The 14,681-nt window shown below is 36.6% G+C and overlaps 1 protein-coding gene across 1 annotated transcript in view; it reads left to right on the top strand.

Moving 5' to 3' along the window:
- The first annotated feature begins 5,694 nt into the window (after positions 1-5,694).
- JADE1 (jade family PHD finger 1) overlaps positions 5,695-14,681 on the top strand; it is a 110,599-nt gene continuing 101,612 nt past the window's right edge. Inside the window, exon 1 of the mRNA XM_075751130.1 lies at positions 5,695-5,840. Within this exon, the coding sequence (XP_075607245.1) occupies positions 5,780-5,840 (61 nt within the window). The 5' untranslated portion in view covers positions 5,695-5,779. The remainder of the gene's footprint in view (positions 5,841-14,681) is intronic.

The raw sequence follows: 14,681 nt of genomic DNA on the forward strand, positions 1-14,681 counted from the left end.
CTGCCATTCTCTGACTCAACAGTGAACAGTCAGGAATATTATCAAATATTTAACAAAACATGGAGAATAAAAAGCAAAATTTATATGGACAGCAGTGATTAATATTGAAGTCCCAGTTTGACCTTCTTATATATGATGATGTAGAATTTGCTATAATTTTCTGAACAAACAGACAGAAATGCTCATCTGCTTTTCTGAATTAGATTAGGGAAGCATCTCAAAAGATGTACTGTGATATTAAAGGCCATTTTTTATGTTTGGTAGAGTTTTCCCTTGCGTGTGCTTGGAGGCACACAGATAGTTGGGAAATCACTCTGTGATGATTCTTCTGAGTTATATGTAGCCAAAATCAGATGCAGTGCTGATGAAGGAGTACAGGATGTGTTAGCAGTCCTGCTCCAAGCCATGCTTATAAGTAAATAATATTAATCCCTTCAGAGCAATGTACAACCAAATTATTAAAGCTGGTTCCTGAAGAAACTTAGACCATGGTGCTTAATAAAAATGTCATGTTCCTTGAGTTATTAGTTCCTCCGTCACTATTGAGAATAGTTTTGAGCTTTTCCTGCTTTATCCAAGAATTTCTATCTTGTGAGGACAATGCAGCCACAGTACAATCCAGACGTTAACTGTTACTTCAGCTGGAGAGGAACAGAAACTAAGCTGTGACAACAAAGGTTGTAGGGAACACTTCACTATATGAAGGAGATTTCTGAATGGCTGAGGTGAAAGGGGAATTTATGTTGAAAGAGCTATCTGTTGCAATGCCTAAAACTAGTGAGTTAACTCTAAGTCTGAAGTCTAATTACTTCCATGCCAGATTTTACAGTTTAGTTAAAAAACCCCAAATATGTTATAATGCAATGTTAATAATTTCTCTAAAAAGTCTCATATCTGTATTTTTAAATTGCCTCCATCTGGTTATTGAAACAAAATGAAACAAAAAGAACAAGGCTAGCTCCTCAGCTGGCAAAAACATATTTCTCTTGAAATTAGTGGAACTATACCAATCTGTATCAGTGGAGAAACTAACCTACAGGTGTTAACAGCAAGTACAATGAAATTAATCTATCCGTGTATATATATTTTCTATGGTGATTTTCCATTTTTCTATGTAGCTAATATGGGAAGTGCAAAGGTAGTCATTAAATTGTATTTATAGACATAAATACATGATTTTTAGGTGCAAACTACACATGTTATTCAAAGATCATTAAGAGACAGTAAATGTGCAGATTCAGTGAAACATTTCAGACACACTGTTTTTACAGATTTCTGTTTTAATGGCGCTCCCTGCAATAATTACAAATTGTTTATGTAGGTCTTTGTTATGTGTGATTGGTCAGTGATTTACTTTAGGTAGTTTTGCTTTAATACATCAATACATACACTTTGAGTCACTAAATCTTGACATTCTCCTCAAGAGAGCAATACTTCACTATTTTTAATTGAAAGATGATTATTTCCTGATATTTTCTGTCTAGAATTTTTAAGGCATATGTTTTCCTCTTGAAACATCTTCAATAATAGTCTTATGGTAGTCATAAGAAATTAATTTAGAATATAGCTTGACAGGACAATATTTCATATTCCTGTCATACTTAAGACAGGGAAAATATCTGTCTATATATAGATATATATACAAGTATATCCCACATATAGAAAAGTTTAAAGAATCTGTTCAGATAAAGTTCTTACTAGTGATTTGCTGAAATAAAAAGTTTCTTCAATAAGCTAAAATATCTAGGCCTCTATTCAACAAAGCCCTAAATGCACACCTAAGTGTAAGTACATGTATAAATTTATTCCACTGTGCAAAACTCATATTTGATTTTCAGCATGTACTTGAGGGCTTTGTGGAATTAGACCATTGGCATTGTGTATTCCCATGGAAATCTCACCATTAAAGTTCATCCTAACTTTGACAAAAGCTACAGATACACTCTCAGAATTGATCTCAGAATCTCTGTGCTTGCACGTACGTGTGACTTGTAAGTCATGAGAATAAAACAGGACTTATTTCAAACATTAAGGCTTTTCACTTTTACAGGTCTGACATGATTTTACCACTAGTATAAGTAATTGCAAATTTACATATGGTATGTCTTATTTCGATAAAAATACCAGATATCCATTTCTAAGGGATACAGTTTCATATACTTCTTCATTACAGCTAATTTTACCACACGGTGCTTGGTGTTGTCTCTGTTAACAACAAATAATTGACAACTGGGGAAGCTATGTGCTTTCACATTGTGATTCTGTCTTGTGAAAAATGTTATGATCTGTCCTGGACATTTATTCTAGTAATATTTCACAGGAGGCAGTGACGAGCTACACTCCCTTGAAAAGGAAATCTCTGTACCAAAGAGATTGTGCCTAACGCATTCGTAGAAGTGTCTGCACTTCTCTGAGGCATATTCTGTCATGTAGTAAGGATGTAGTAGATTTCTTCTCATTCTTCAACCTTGCTTTGAAGCAGAGACTGACTGAATTATGATCATGACACCTTCTGCTTCCTTTTTTTGGTGACTTGCAGTTTGTGGCCAAATATCTGCACTCCCAGACTGCAGAGATCATGGCTGTCACAAGCCCTTCTATGTTGTGAAAAGGTAGATTTCTTGTGCATCCACCATTTTCTTAGTTATGTGGGATCATCACAATATGGTTCTACAAGTCTAATGCTTTTATATTCTTACTCCCTTTGTAAAAAACAGACTTTTTGGCTATTTCAACACTATAATCTCTTGACTATGTCCATCAGGAATTTCTGTGGGTCTAAGGTGCTTTATGTCAATAAACAATGTTTAAACAGCCTTTGCATAGTACAGCATGAGCTTCTCAAAGGGGTGGTAGGTGTCAGAGAGATGAAGCAGAAAGCCTGAAAGAAGGAAGCTGAGAGTTCTGCAATGGCTGGAAATAGATATGAACAGCAATTTGATAAAACAGTTTCAAACTTAATCCATTTTCCTACCATGCCTACAAACAACACATCTAAACAACTGATTGGAGGTACAGATCCACTACTGATCTGCCCTGATCTCCAGTGGCTCTTCCACATTCTACATAAATCTCAGAGCACCCAGGAAAGAGCAATAGATTTACAACTCCTTTGGTCTGTGGAAAACTTGCTGTGTCTGACAGACAGTTTGTGAGAGAATCATGGATGGCTTTTGTGAATGTTTTCCCCCAGTTTTCCCCCCTCAACTGTGGAGCATTACTGTTTGTGGTTGATCGAATCCAGTGTCAACATTTTCTGGTCCGACACTTGGAACTCTGCATTGCTGGAGTTACATTTGCTCATAAAACAGTAGTCTTCCTCTCATATCTGCACAGACTTAAATAAAATTAGCATGTATAACATCCTGTTTAGTCGGGGGCATCAAAAAGTAAAGATCTATTCAGTGGGTGTTTCAGACACCTTACCATTTGGTAAATTAGATGGGATTTTTTAAAGATTCAGGAGAAGCTTGCTTTATTGAAATGTCTTCAATTTTTCCTAAACAGTCTAAACTCTGAGATGGTTAGTTAATTGTAAGCCTGTTATTTTCACTGTCAGATAGTAGCGGGCAATATCTTTAATGAACTGCCTGAAAAAAGCAGCATTTTAGACATGTTGGTGATTTTCATAATTAAATTAAATTTTGTATGATTCTAGCAGCAGAACCTGAACTTCCTGAATTATGTCAAGGAGGAGGAATCTGCTAGTTATTTTGTAACTCATATAAAAAGAAGATAAACTGTGGACAGATGAATAGGATCCCTGTCTTTTTTTTTTTTTTTTTTTTTACACTAAGTAGCCAGGAAAATAATAACTTCTTAGAATAATGTTGTGCCTTCCAAATGTAGCTTTAATACCATTGCCCCCTTCCTTGTCCTGTACAGACTCATGGCTAATATAGTGCTTGCCTATAGACTTGCTAGGTCCTCTATACATAGAAGTTTCTTATTCATACCAGCACTGGCTGGTGCCCTGGGCACTTCTGCAAGTGGTGAAGCCATAGTCCACCACCATTGATGAGAGCAAGACTCTTTCTAACTTTACCTGAGGCAAAACTCTCACAAGCTATTTAAGATTATAATTGTTACCCACAATCTAAGCTAAATATACTGAGCTTATGGAATAATTCCCTCCTGTAATTGGTAGATGGGAATTTTTATAATTAAATAAAAAAAGAAGCTGGAGAAAAAAATGTTCTCTGCTGTGAAAGACCAACAATGAATCCTTCCCAACAATCTATTCAGTAATATATAAAATTTTAGTAGAAATAGATTTTCTTAAAAAGTATAACAGCTGATTTTCTGTTCCTTTTGGTTGTGAGAGTCTTTTTGTATCAATCATAACTTTTAGAATTGGATGTTCTACATTGGGATTCTTTTCTTGGTGACTAACCCATTTTTTTGCATTAGCCCAGAATAGTACAACTAAGCATATGGAACTTGGGAGACAGTTAGAGTCAAGCATTTGCGGTTATAAAATACAGACAGATTCTGAAATGCACAAATATGCCAAAGCCATATTTTCTTTTGACTGAAGTGCTTAAGCACAGGATAGGCTTAGATTTATAACTTAGATTTACAGGTAGCATACTATACTATTTTGTTTTATGAAAGCTATTAACTATAAAATTGTTTTGCAACAAGTGGGTGTTTGCCTGCTTAACAGTGAAAAGATGAAGAAACAATTTTTTTTTCTCTTTCAAAATTAATTATAATGTTGAGATATTAGTTGGGGTTATGCTGGTTCATAAAATTGCCTTACCGATAGTGCAAGAGGTCTATAAAGCACTGGGATTGAGTGAACCCTCAGCAAGTTTGCTGATAACACCAAGCTGTGTGATGTGGTTGACACACTGGAAGGAGGGGATGCCATCCTGAGGGATCTTGATGGAACAGGAGACACTGATAACAGAAGACGTCCCATAAAAAGATAATCGTGCAGTACAGGCACAAAAGCACAGCATCCCATTGTGTCCCCAAAACCTTTATTTCAACTCAGAAAGAGCTTGAGTACCTCCAGACCATGCTTCCCATGAGGATTGGAACAGAGGTTACAGTGGATGTTTTGTTTGATGAAATATTTCCACTGTCACCTAGTCCTTTACCTCCAAATTAATCTCTCCAACTTACCACAGGCATGCACTGCTTCCTAGAAGAAACATCTTTCTCATCGTCACTTCTAAATCTAGCACATGAACTTTCAGATCTTGTAAAGTGATGATGGTATATCCCACTGGAAACACCCCTTACCTGGGTTTGCTGTAACTCAGCAAAACTCCCAGTAAGATTTGGGCCCACAGAGAGCAGGGTCCCAAAAGCTTATACTCCTAGAGCAAGCTCATAACCCAGCTCAAACCTTCTGTCAGGGAACGTATCTGCCTGCTGAGGCCCTGTCCCATACTTCAGAGAACTTGACCCCTTCCAATCTAATTAATCAAGGAGCCTGTTCACTAAACCACAACCTGCTCTCAGCCAAACAGAACAACTTCATTTTATGATACCTTATCCAGAAGCTATTTCTAACCTATCCTAATCCTTTCCCTAAACCCACAGCCTTTCTCAGAGAGTGTTTCCAGCTCAGTGCAGGTGAGAAAGATCAAAACCCTAATGGCCCAGCTGCTGCTATGTCCTTGTCTTGTTGGCTGGCTTCAGAGGCTACTTGGCTAGCTCTTCTTCCCTTTCCTTCCATGTGATTAGTGTGTTGCTTAGCTTTGTTTAGTGTTTTCTAGAGTACAGGCTTGGCCTTCTGGTTGTTTTTTCAGAATCCCCGATCTACTCCATGGGATCTCCAAGGAATGGATTACAGAAGTCTCCCCTGGACAACTTAAAAATTTACATAGGTTAGTTTGGTGCAAAACAGTGCAATATGATTTTTTTTCTTCAGAAGGTAGTAAATTATTTTGTGTGTGAAACTAAAATTGTTCTTGGTAAGAAAGCAAAGTGTTACACAATTGACTAGCAAAACTCTTTAACAAGGAGAAAAACTAAACTAGTATCACCTAGCTGTTACTGTGTTTCTTGTTGTTAGATCTCAGGTTCATTACTCTGATGGTGAAATGTAGGCAAAGTGAACAAAATTATTCTCTAAGAGATTTAGCTTGTAAGTATATTGCAATAAATTGTTCTCTAATGGCTTGTATCCATTGAAGATAGAAAGTGGATTTTAATATTACTTACATGTGCTTTGGAAAGCTATTCAAAAGTCCCGTGTTGAAGTTAATTTCAATTTTGCATGTAAATGTTCAATTACTTTATTGTAATATTCTTCTTATGCATAGAACATGTTCTTTCTAGGTTTACAGTACTTGTATTTTACATTGTTTTTAATTTGCAACTAAATTAGTAAATTTTATTATTAAAAATATTTCCTTTAAGAATGTTGTCCCTTATACTCTTTAGTTTCAAATTAGTCTAATATTGACAACTCTTCAAAATGTCTTTGTAGTTAAAATTCAAAATGTAAAACCTTAATAGTTGCATTTAAATATTTTTTAAAGTTTGGCTATTTTATCCTACTATTTTTCATAAGTTAAAATATTTTCTCTAGTGATACTGAGTATTGATCAAGCTGTATCAGCCCTGGGAGAAAATAGGCCTCTCTGAGCATATCTTTTCTGTTCCTCTTCTGTGGCTATGGCTTCCTACAAGTTTTCCTCTAAACTGTAGTGAAAATATGACCTTATAGTCTACTCTGAATGTAGCACAACTGATATTGTAACAGCAAGATATTTGTCAGGGATCACTAACAGAGTCTGAAATCCAAAGCAGGGTTAATGTTAGAGAATTGAAAAACATTTAATAAGAATGTATTCATTGGAGCTTGGCTTGTATGTTAGCTGTAACAAGAGTATTGTATGCAATCTGGCAGAATGTAAATCTTCTGGACTCCAATTTTGGCATGATCTAATTCTAATTGAGTCTTGTTTTGTAACATAACAGCTACTAAAAATGCATGTGCTGGTTAGTTGAGTGACAAGAGATGCAAGGATTGCTACCTACAAATAAATCTTAAGCTTGTCTACTATATTCACTGGAGAGATTTTCAAGTGTATGCTGACTTTCCAAAAGAATTTGATTATTTTTTCCGATATGCAGTAGAAATTCTGGTCTGCTTGTGAGATAATTTCAGAATCTTCACCTTTTAACTTCAATATGTGAATGAATTCTGGAAAATGCAAGTGCTTGGAGATCGTAAAGAAGGCCAATGCACTATACTCGCCTACCTCACACAGTGAAGAATTAAGAAAATTTCATTAAACAAACCATGTTATAAGTGGGACAAGTTCTATAAAAGCTCAGTGACAAAGCCTAATTTTTTTAAAAAAATTTCCATTTATCTATTTAGCCATAGAAGCCTGCAGTTAGTGCTGTTGAGATGCTCATGAAATTGATGGGAAGGAACCCTTTAAAAGTAGGTTCACATGGAACAAAAATCCCTTTCATTTGCAATGAGGAAAATGCATAGATCTTGAAAAGAAAAAAGGTACATAATAAAAGAGGTACATAAATATATTGCTGTTAATTTAGAATCAATTTTTTTTTCCTTTTCTAAAAACTTCAAGACTTCAGCCTTAACCTTCTGTATAAATCTGTATAAACAGATTTAACCTAGGATTGCATCTGTACTTGCAGTGTCATTCTCCCTTATTCAGTTGTAATCTAGAATATTATTAATCTACTGCTGGTAGTGTGCTTTGGGATAGGTCAAACTCTTCTCAGCTTCCAGGGAACATGCAGTCTTGGAGTCAAATGTAGAAGAGCTGTCTGTCTGCATAGATAGGGATACTGAGTGCGTGACCCAAAGGATGTCTTTTGGGCATAGTGTCTCCTGAGATGATAAAGTTTATATATAATCAGAAAAATTCTTGTGAAAACCCTTAACAATTTTGTAGACAAAGCAAAACCCTAACATACCCAGATAACGTAGCTATGGAAAATAAGAATCACCTCTTGCAAGGCCATGTCTTCCTTGAAAGCATTACAGTGTTTCCAGTTTTCCAGACTTTATTTTAAGTCTGACATTTGTGAAAAAACGCACATTTGAATGTAGTAAATCCTTAAAGTTCAGTAACAAGTAGATCTTTTGTTTCCCATCTTGTATAAAGGTGCAAAGACCAGATGTGGACCCAACTGTCACTAAAGTTCTGGAGGGATGAGCATTTTTTTTTTTTTAAATGAAACTTAGAACTGGCACTGGTGTTAGAAATTATTTGACAATTCATCTATAGAGTTGTCGAAGTGCTGATTGCCTCTTACACTGATGTTCTGTAAGAAAGATAGCTCTCAGGTTTTAGGTAAAAGGAGGTTTGGAGATAAGTAACTGAAAGTTAAAAGAGCGAAGGATAGCTGAGAATGCAGGATAGCATAGTCATAGTGAAATATGGACTAATTTATTTATAGTGTTTATATTAATGAAACCCTGGTAAAATCACCTTAATCTTGTAATCTAGTGTTGCTTTCACTCTGCGTAGTATTTAGTCTGCTTTTACAAGGCTGTGTATATTTCATATGCTAGTGATAACATAATAAGAGCACATGGAAATCCTATAAAGATTGGAGAAAAAAAACTCTCATGAGAAGAAAAACAGATGCACAGCTATAACCTTGCACCTGGAAATCTTTCACACGGCAGTTCTGTGCGTTCCCAACCCACCCCATAAGGACAGAAACAACACAAGCAGCTGATAATGTGATTGTGAGGAATGTGTTGACCATGGTGATGACAGGGTGAGACATTTACCCTAGAGAGCATGAGTGCACCTGTGAAATATTAGACTGTGCTTTTTTTTACTAGGAGATCATTTTAGAAATATTTAAGAGTAAGCTATAAGATGGAAGGAGAGGGCAGTTAAAAGAGACTGGGAAGAGGTAAAGGATAGACGTTTGGAGAAAAGCAGAGTGTGCTTTCAGAACAATTTATTACAGAGCTTTGGAAGCTTATTCTGTTCTCGTTAAGAACACATCTCAATCCACTTTCTATGCAGGCAAACATCTATCAATGCAACTAATTAAATATATTGGAATCAGTAAACAAGGAGAGAAAACTCCTAGTTTATATTGAAAATACATAATTTAACATGTAACTAGCAATGTATACTTGAGAAAGTAAAAGGGAATGTTTCAGAAAGCTGATTTGGTTGCGGTTGTGCTGACTCTGTATTTCTAGTTCATGTTTTATGTTAACACACCACATGGTACAGAAAACTTTACATGCATGAAGAACATCAAAATTGAAATTACTATTAGTTTGGTATCATCTGTGTTTGCTGAATTCTTAGAATGTTATCTTCAGTACTCACAAATAAGTAATGTTTGTGATGATATTTAAAGAAAAGTCTGCATGCTAGTGTTACTGTTTCCAAATGATCCCTTTCCATTTTGGAGTTCCCCTGTGGGATGAAAGAAATGATATGTGCCTGTGGGTTGGTTTGATTGGGTTTTTTTGGTACTGTGTAATGTAGCCTTATGGGAAACTTAGCAAACCTTAAAGCTGGCTTGTAAGGGACATGTGAATCAGGATGTTTTGTAGGGAAGATTCTTCCCAGTTATGCTGCTGTTGCGTCTGGGAGATGTTGAAATACGTTGGTCGGTTTACTTCAACATTTTGTTGAAACTTGATGAAAATGCGTAATCTTATACAAAGGCTGATAAAAAGAATATAATACCATCTGTATAAAATAGGGAGTGTGTTTTGTGCGGGCTTGTGAACAGATGCTCGCTGACATGTTTTAGCCAGAAACTATGAAATTAATGATAAGGTTTCCTGGGAAAAACACTTCTGTAAGTATTTGAGGAAAGCAGTTCTGAGCTTAAAAGGTCCTCACAGTCAATTGGATGAGGACCGATTTGGCCTGCCACCAACGAGAAGTAGATTCTTCACTGGCAGCACCTGAAAGGAAAGGCAAATGCTGAATAGAGAGTTTAATGCTGAAGGAAATAGCTGTAAGGAGCTCAGAGCCAGGTTTTATAGTGTGAATAAAGTGACAGAGGATACCAGGAGGCAGAAACAGTAGAACACCTGGATGTAGAATACATTTTTATAGATGATAGATTACATTTTCTTAATCTTTCTGTTGCAATCAACCTTAGGAAGAGAAAAATGCCTGGAAAACAAATTAATATTTTGGCGGTCTGTCCAACATTACTTTGCTAGTTAAGTGAAGGAAATCAATATTAACTATATTTAGGAGTACATTAGGCTGAGTTATGCTGACCTCATTAAATATATCACTGACAAATGGCTACAGTACCATCAGTAGCAAGACAAAATTTGAGTCTGCTGAAGCTTCCTTTCATGGCTAAGACATGAAGTAGCTTCTTCAGGACAGGGCTGGGTGAAGTTTACCTGAGATTCTGAAGCTGGTTAGCCAGAAGATTAGCTGCTGTTGGTTGGAGAAAGGGAAACAAACTAATTGAAACCGCAGTGCACTGGGAGCTTAGTAAATGTCAGACTTCCCAAGCAGCCCTCAGAAATATGCTAAAATGAGTCTGGCCACACAGTTCAAAATAGTGCAGGGGAAACTCAGTGAAAAGGCTGGCTGAGACTCATCTGCCTTGTACTTCAGGGTACGGGACCGTCTGGCTCCAGGTAATGGCTGGGGACACCAGACACTGCTGCCAGCAAGCTTCACAGCTTTCCACAGAACTGAAAGCTGCCTTGCAGCTTATAGAGAAGACAGCCTTCTAGGGCTCAGAGAAATACCATGAACGTGTTTAAAAGGAGGAAAGTAAGAAGAAAGGCATAAGGGACTCGTACAACTAAGAGTCCTAAATGAAAAAGGATGTTTTTCAGATTCAGTACTTGATTCTTGTGTTTAAATTAAAACTGCACTAAGTGGATGTGGATAGTTTTCAGAAATGGGATACTACTACTGATACAGGAATGTAATGGTTCCAGGTACAATACGCCAGAGGAATCTGGGCTTAGGATAGAAAGAAATGGTTACTGATGTGTTCAAATTCTAAAGAGAGGAGATTGAGACCAGAAACTTCAGAAAAAGATATTTTAATCTCTTTAAGAACAACTGCATCTAACACCTGAGAAGTATTCGTTAAGTCATGTGTCACCACTTTCTACCTGCTACCGTTCTTTCTGCAGCAGCACCCAGCTGTTGTCAGAATCTGGTTCATTTTATTTCAGTTAATTAGGCATGTGCTACTTTGATACTAGTAACACTTGCGCATAACTTGTGGTTTCTTTTATTATTTAGTGTTTTTTGGTTTGTGGGGGGTTTTTTTGTTTTTATTTTTTGGCTTTTTTAAAGGTGTTTGAAGTTGAGGCATCTGAAAAAGCCAGTTTGCCTGGCTGGAATAAGATTTGCCCTAGGATAACAACCACATGGTCATCTATGAGGCATCTGTCAACTGAGGGGGAAACTGTAAGTGTTTGCAGGACAGAGTCTGCAGTGTTTTGAGTAAAAAATGAAATCCCTTAGAGTAAGGAATTCAATAGTTGGCTGGTTTTGCTGAATAGGGCCTGGTAAGATTTGTTACTAGGCCAGATTCATTTGACAAGGTTCTAAGTTTCTCCTAAAGTAAGTACAATTTGAAAAATGTTGCAGTGTGATGTGACAATAATCTAATAGATGAAGCCTATTTGGCAGGTGTGTATGTGATAATAAACTGAACATTGCAAGCCTTGTTTCTTTAGGAAATGAGACTAAGAGTGTAATCTCTTGGTGTTCGTGCCTCTACTAACAACTTTTGAAGCCGTTGATTAATTTCAGCCAAAGCTGACAGTGGAGATCAATCTTTAAGCTACTCGATTTCTATGAGCTTCATGAAAATACAATCCATCTCTCCTACCCACCTATCTATCAGTACTCTCATTAGGAAAATGTGGTAGTGTCAGTTCAACTCTCATTAGTTATCAGATAATCCGTAGGTGGCAGCAGTGGTATGAATGCCCTGATTACTTCTGCCAGATTAGTGCTTTTGTAGACTTGAGAGAATCCAGTTGTGAGTGCTAAAGCTGTGAGAAATCACTCTTTTCTAATTCTGCTGTCCATATTTCAAATCAGTTTTACTAGAGGCACTAGTATGAAGAAACCATAAAGGTGATTAATATTTTGTAATGAAGCTATTGGCACCTAATAAACTATTCACTTCCATAGATACCTTGCTAAAAATATTTAGGAACTTAAAGGTAAATGTGAAATTCAATTTTGAATACATACGTTTGGATACTAGATCCTTTGTCTAAATGAATTCATTAGTATTGATTGATCAGTTGCCTTCCAAAGAGATAATCAAGGGGTAATCTTGTTAAAGACAAATGGACTACTTAGCATGACTCAAAATGTCAAGGGGCCAAATCTTGATTTGAGAATAGAGAATAACCTTGTGGTTACATTGGGACTGTTAAAATGAGAAAGGCAAGAGGGACTCATTCCAAGAGGAAGTGAGTTTTTGCTGGGTCTCTAAGTTAGAGTAGCCTGCAGCTGGCTGACCCAGCAGCTTTGCTTTAATAGTGCAGAGGGGATGGGGAGAATTAGGTCCATTTTAGTATCATGCAACAATGCAAGATAAGGTCACATGAGCTAAAGCTTATAATTTATTCCTGATGTTGTTAGTTTTTAAAATGAGAATGTTGTAAAGTGGGGTTTTTTTTGGCAAATGCTGGAATGAGCTATATGGATAATTCCTAATAATAACCATTAATCAGCTTTCATAAGAGTATTGCAAACTTTAATGCAATGTTTGAGTAGTTCCTAATGGTCAGCTAAAAGATGATGATATTAAGATGTAAACAGCATTTGGAAAATGTGCCGCTTCACATTATATTGGCACTTTAAAAAAAATTAGATCTGAATACCAGTTATATGTGTACTCTGTTTCTCTTCTGGAGTATCTTAATTTCCATTTTAACTACCAAATATAAAATATGGTATGCTTGAACACATATCTGTAAGCATTGGGCCCCAGGTCTTCAAAGACTGCTGTTTTGTTTTTTTAATTTCACAATTTTTACTATTATAAATGGTAATAAACATCCTTAACATCTTATTTTATTAACTTATTTAAACTTCAGATGGTAATTCTGATATAGTAAGGTATCCAGAAAACAATGGAAAGGATGCTTTGTGAAGCATCAGCACTCTTGAATCTCTCTAAAGTACTCTTCCAGTCTCTGCACTTAACATTGTACCATTTTGTAAAAAGAGTATTTTGAACAATGGTCTGAAACTTGCTGGACTTAGTATAAGGAGAGCAGGGTCCAGAATGGGAAGCTCCTGGACCCTGGGAACATTTGACTCTGGCAATAAGAATGACCTGGGACCTCTCTGTGAATGCAAAGGACTCAAAAATACCTGTTTAGTCCTCCTGATAATGGAGATGGTGCTTGTCTGCACCTAACTTCTGCAGACAGATTACTATTTGCTTACAGCTTGCTTTGCGCTTTCTGTTGCTCACTTTATGTTGGGGTTAGAATATAGACAAGGACTCATGCATAAAACATCTACAGCTGAATTGCTGACTGCCCAGGATTTTATTCTCTACAAACTTTAAAATATTACTTCAGAACTAGAACAACTGAATAAATAGCTTTTCAACTTGCATACAGTGGCAGACAAAGCTGGCTAAGTTTCTCTCTTACTCCTAACCTTGTTTGCCTTGAGCTGTGTAAAATCTACAGATGCCAGACTGGTGCATTTTATAGGGACAGACTGTAAACAGTTCTGCTGAAACAAGAATCTCTCTCAAATGGATGAGAAAAAAACTTTTAAATTGTCTTTTGAGTTAGAAAAATGTAAGGTGGTTTATGGCAATTTTATTTTAAGCTGGCCTGCGATTTTTTTGGTTGCATTTATGCAAAATTTAAAAATTTTTCTGACTTCTGCATGTATTAAGGTTTCATATTTGTTGAAGTCTTTGAGCTGTGGCTTAATGGTACATAGTTTTGTATTTTTGAAGAAATGTCTATGACAAACCAGCTGAGGCTTACAGATTCATTCCTTAATAAGTCATCCTGATTGCAGAAATTTCTGCTTATGTTCTGATGCTACAGTTAATCTCCTCCACACCTCGATGTTCCAAGCTTTGGTTTTGAGCACAGGTGACTTCTTGTACCCTGATCTGTGAGGATTTCCAAGCAATAGGGCAGACTAAAACACCTTATACTTCAAATTATTTTGTAATATACCTGCACATGAAAAAAATAACATGACATAAAAGTATAGCAAGACTTTTGAAAATCCGCAAGTGCCTTTTGTAATATGTAGATGAGCTTTTTTTGTGAACTGCTATTGATCAAGCTTGCGTTTCTGTGGTCCAGTTTCTACATTTTAAGTTGTAACCTTTCAGGAAGCTGTTTAAAGTGATTACCTAGGAAGGTAGAATGAAGCATTCTGGCTGCTTCATTTCTGAACCTCTGTTTTACTCGGAGGGAGCTCAGGATTGCCTGTCTGTCATATGCTGTCACTTGAAGCATCAAAATTTATGTTGCTGAGGAATTGGTCTGAGTAGGCACCACTTTGGTTATTCCTGCGCGAGGGGTAGGCATGAGGTTAAGCTTACTCCTTTGATGTGATCTGCAATGAGCACCAAGTCTGTACTGGAGCAAGAGATTGTGTAAAAATACTGAAGAAATCTTGGCCTCTGGCTCAGGCCTGTGTTTCAAATAAAAGTTAAATGCATCTGAAGTGTCCCCTGTCTTGTGGCATCCATGCCAAGGATTGCCT

The sequence above is a fragment of the Balearica regulorum genome, chromosome 4 (assembly GCF_011004875.1).
Source record: "Balearica regulorum gibbericeps isolate bBalReg1 chromosome 4, bBalReg1.pri, whole genome shotgun sequence".
Lineage (NCBI taxonomy): Eukaryota > Metazoa > Chordata > Aves > Gruiformes > Gruidae > Balearica > Balearica regulorum.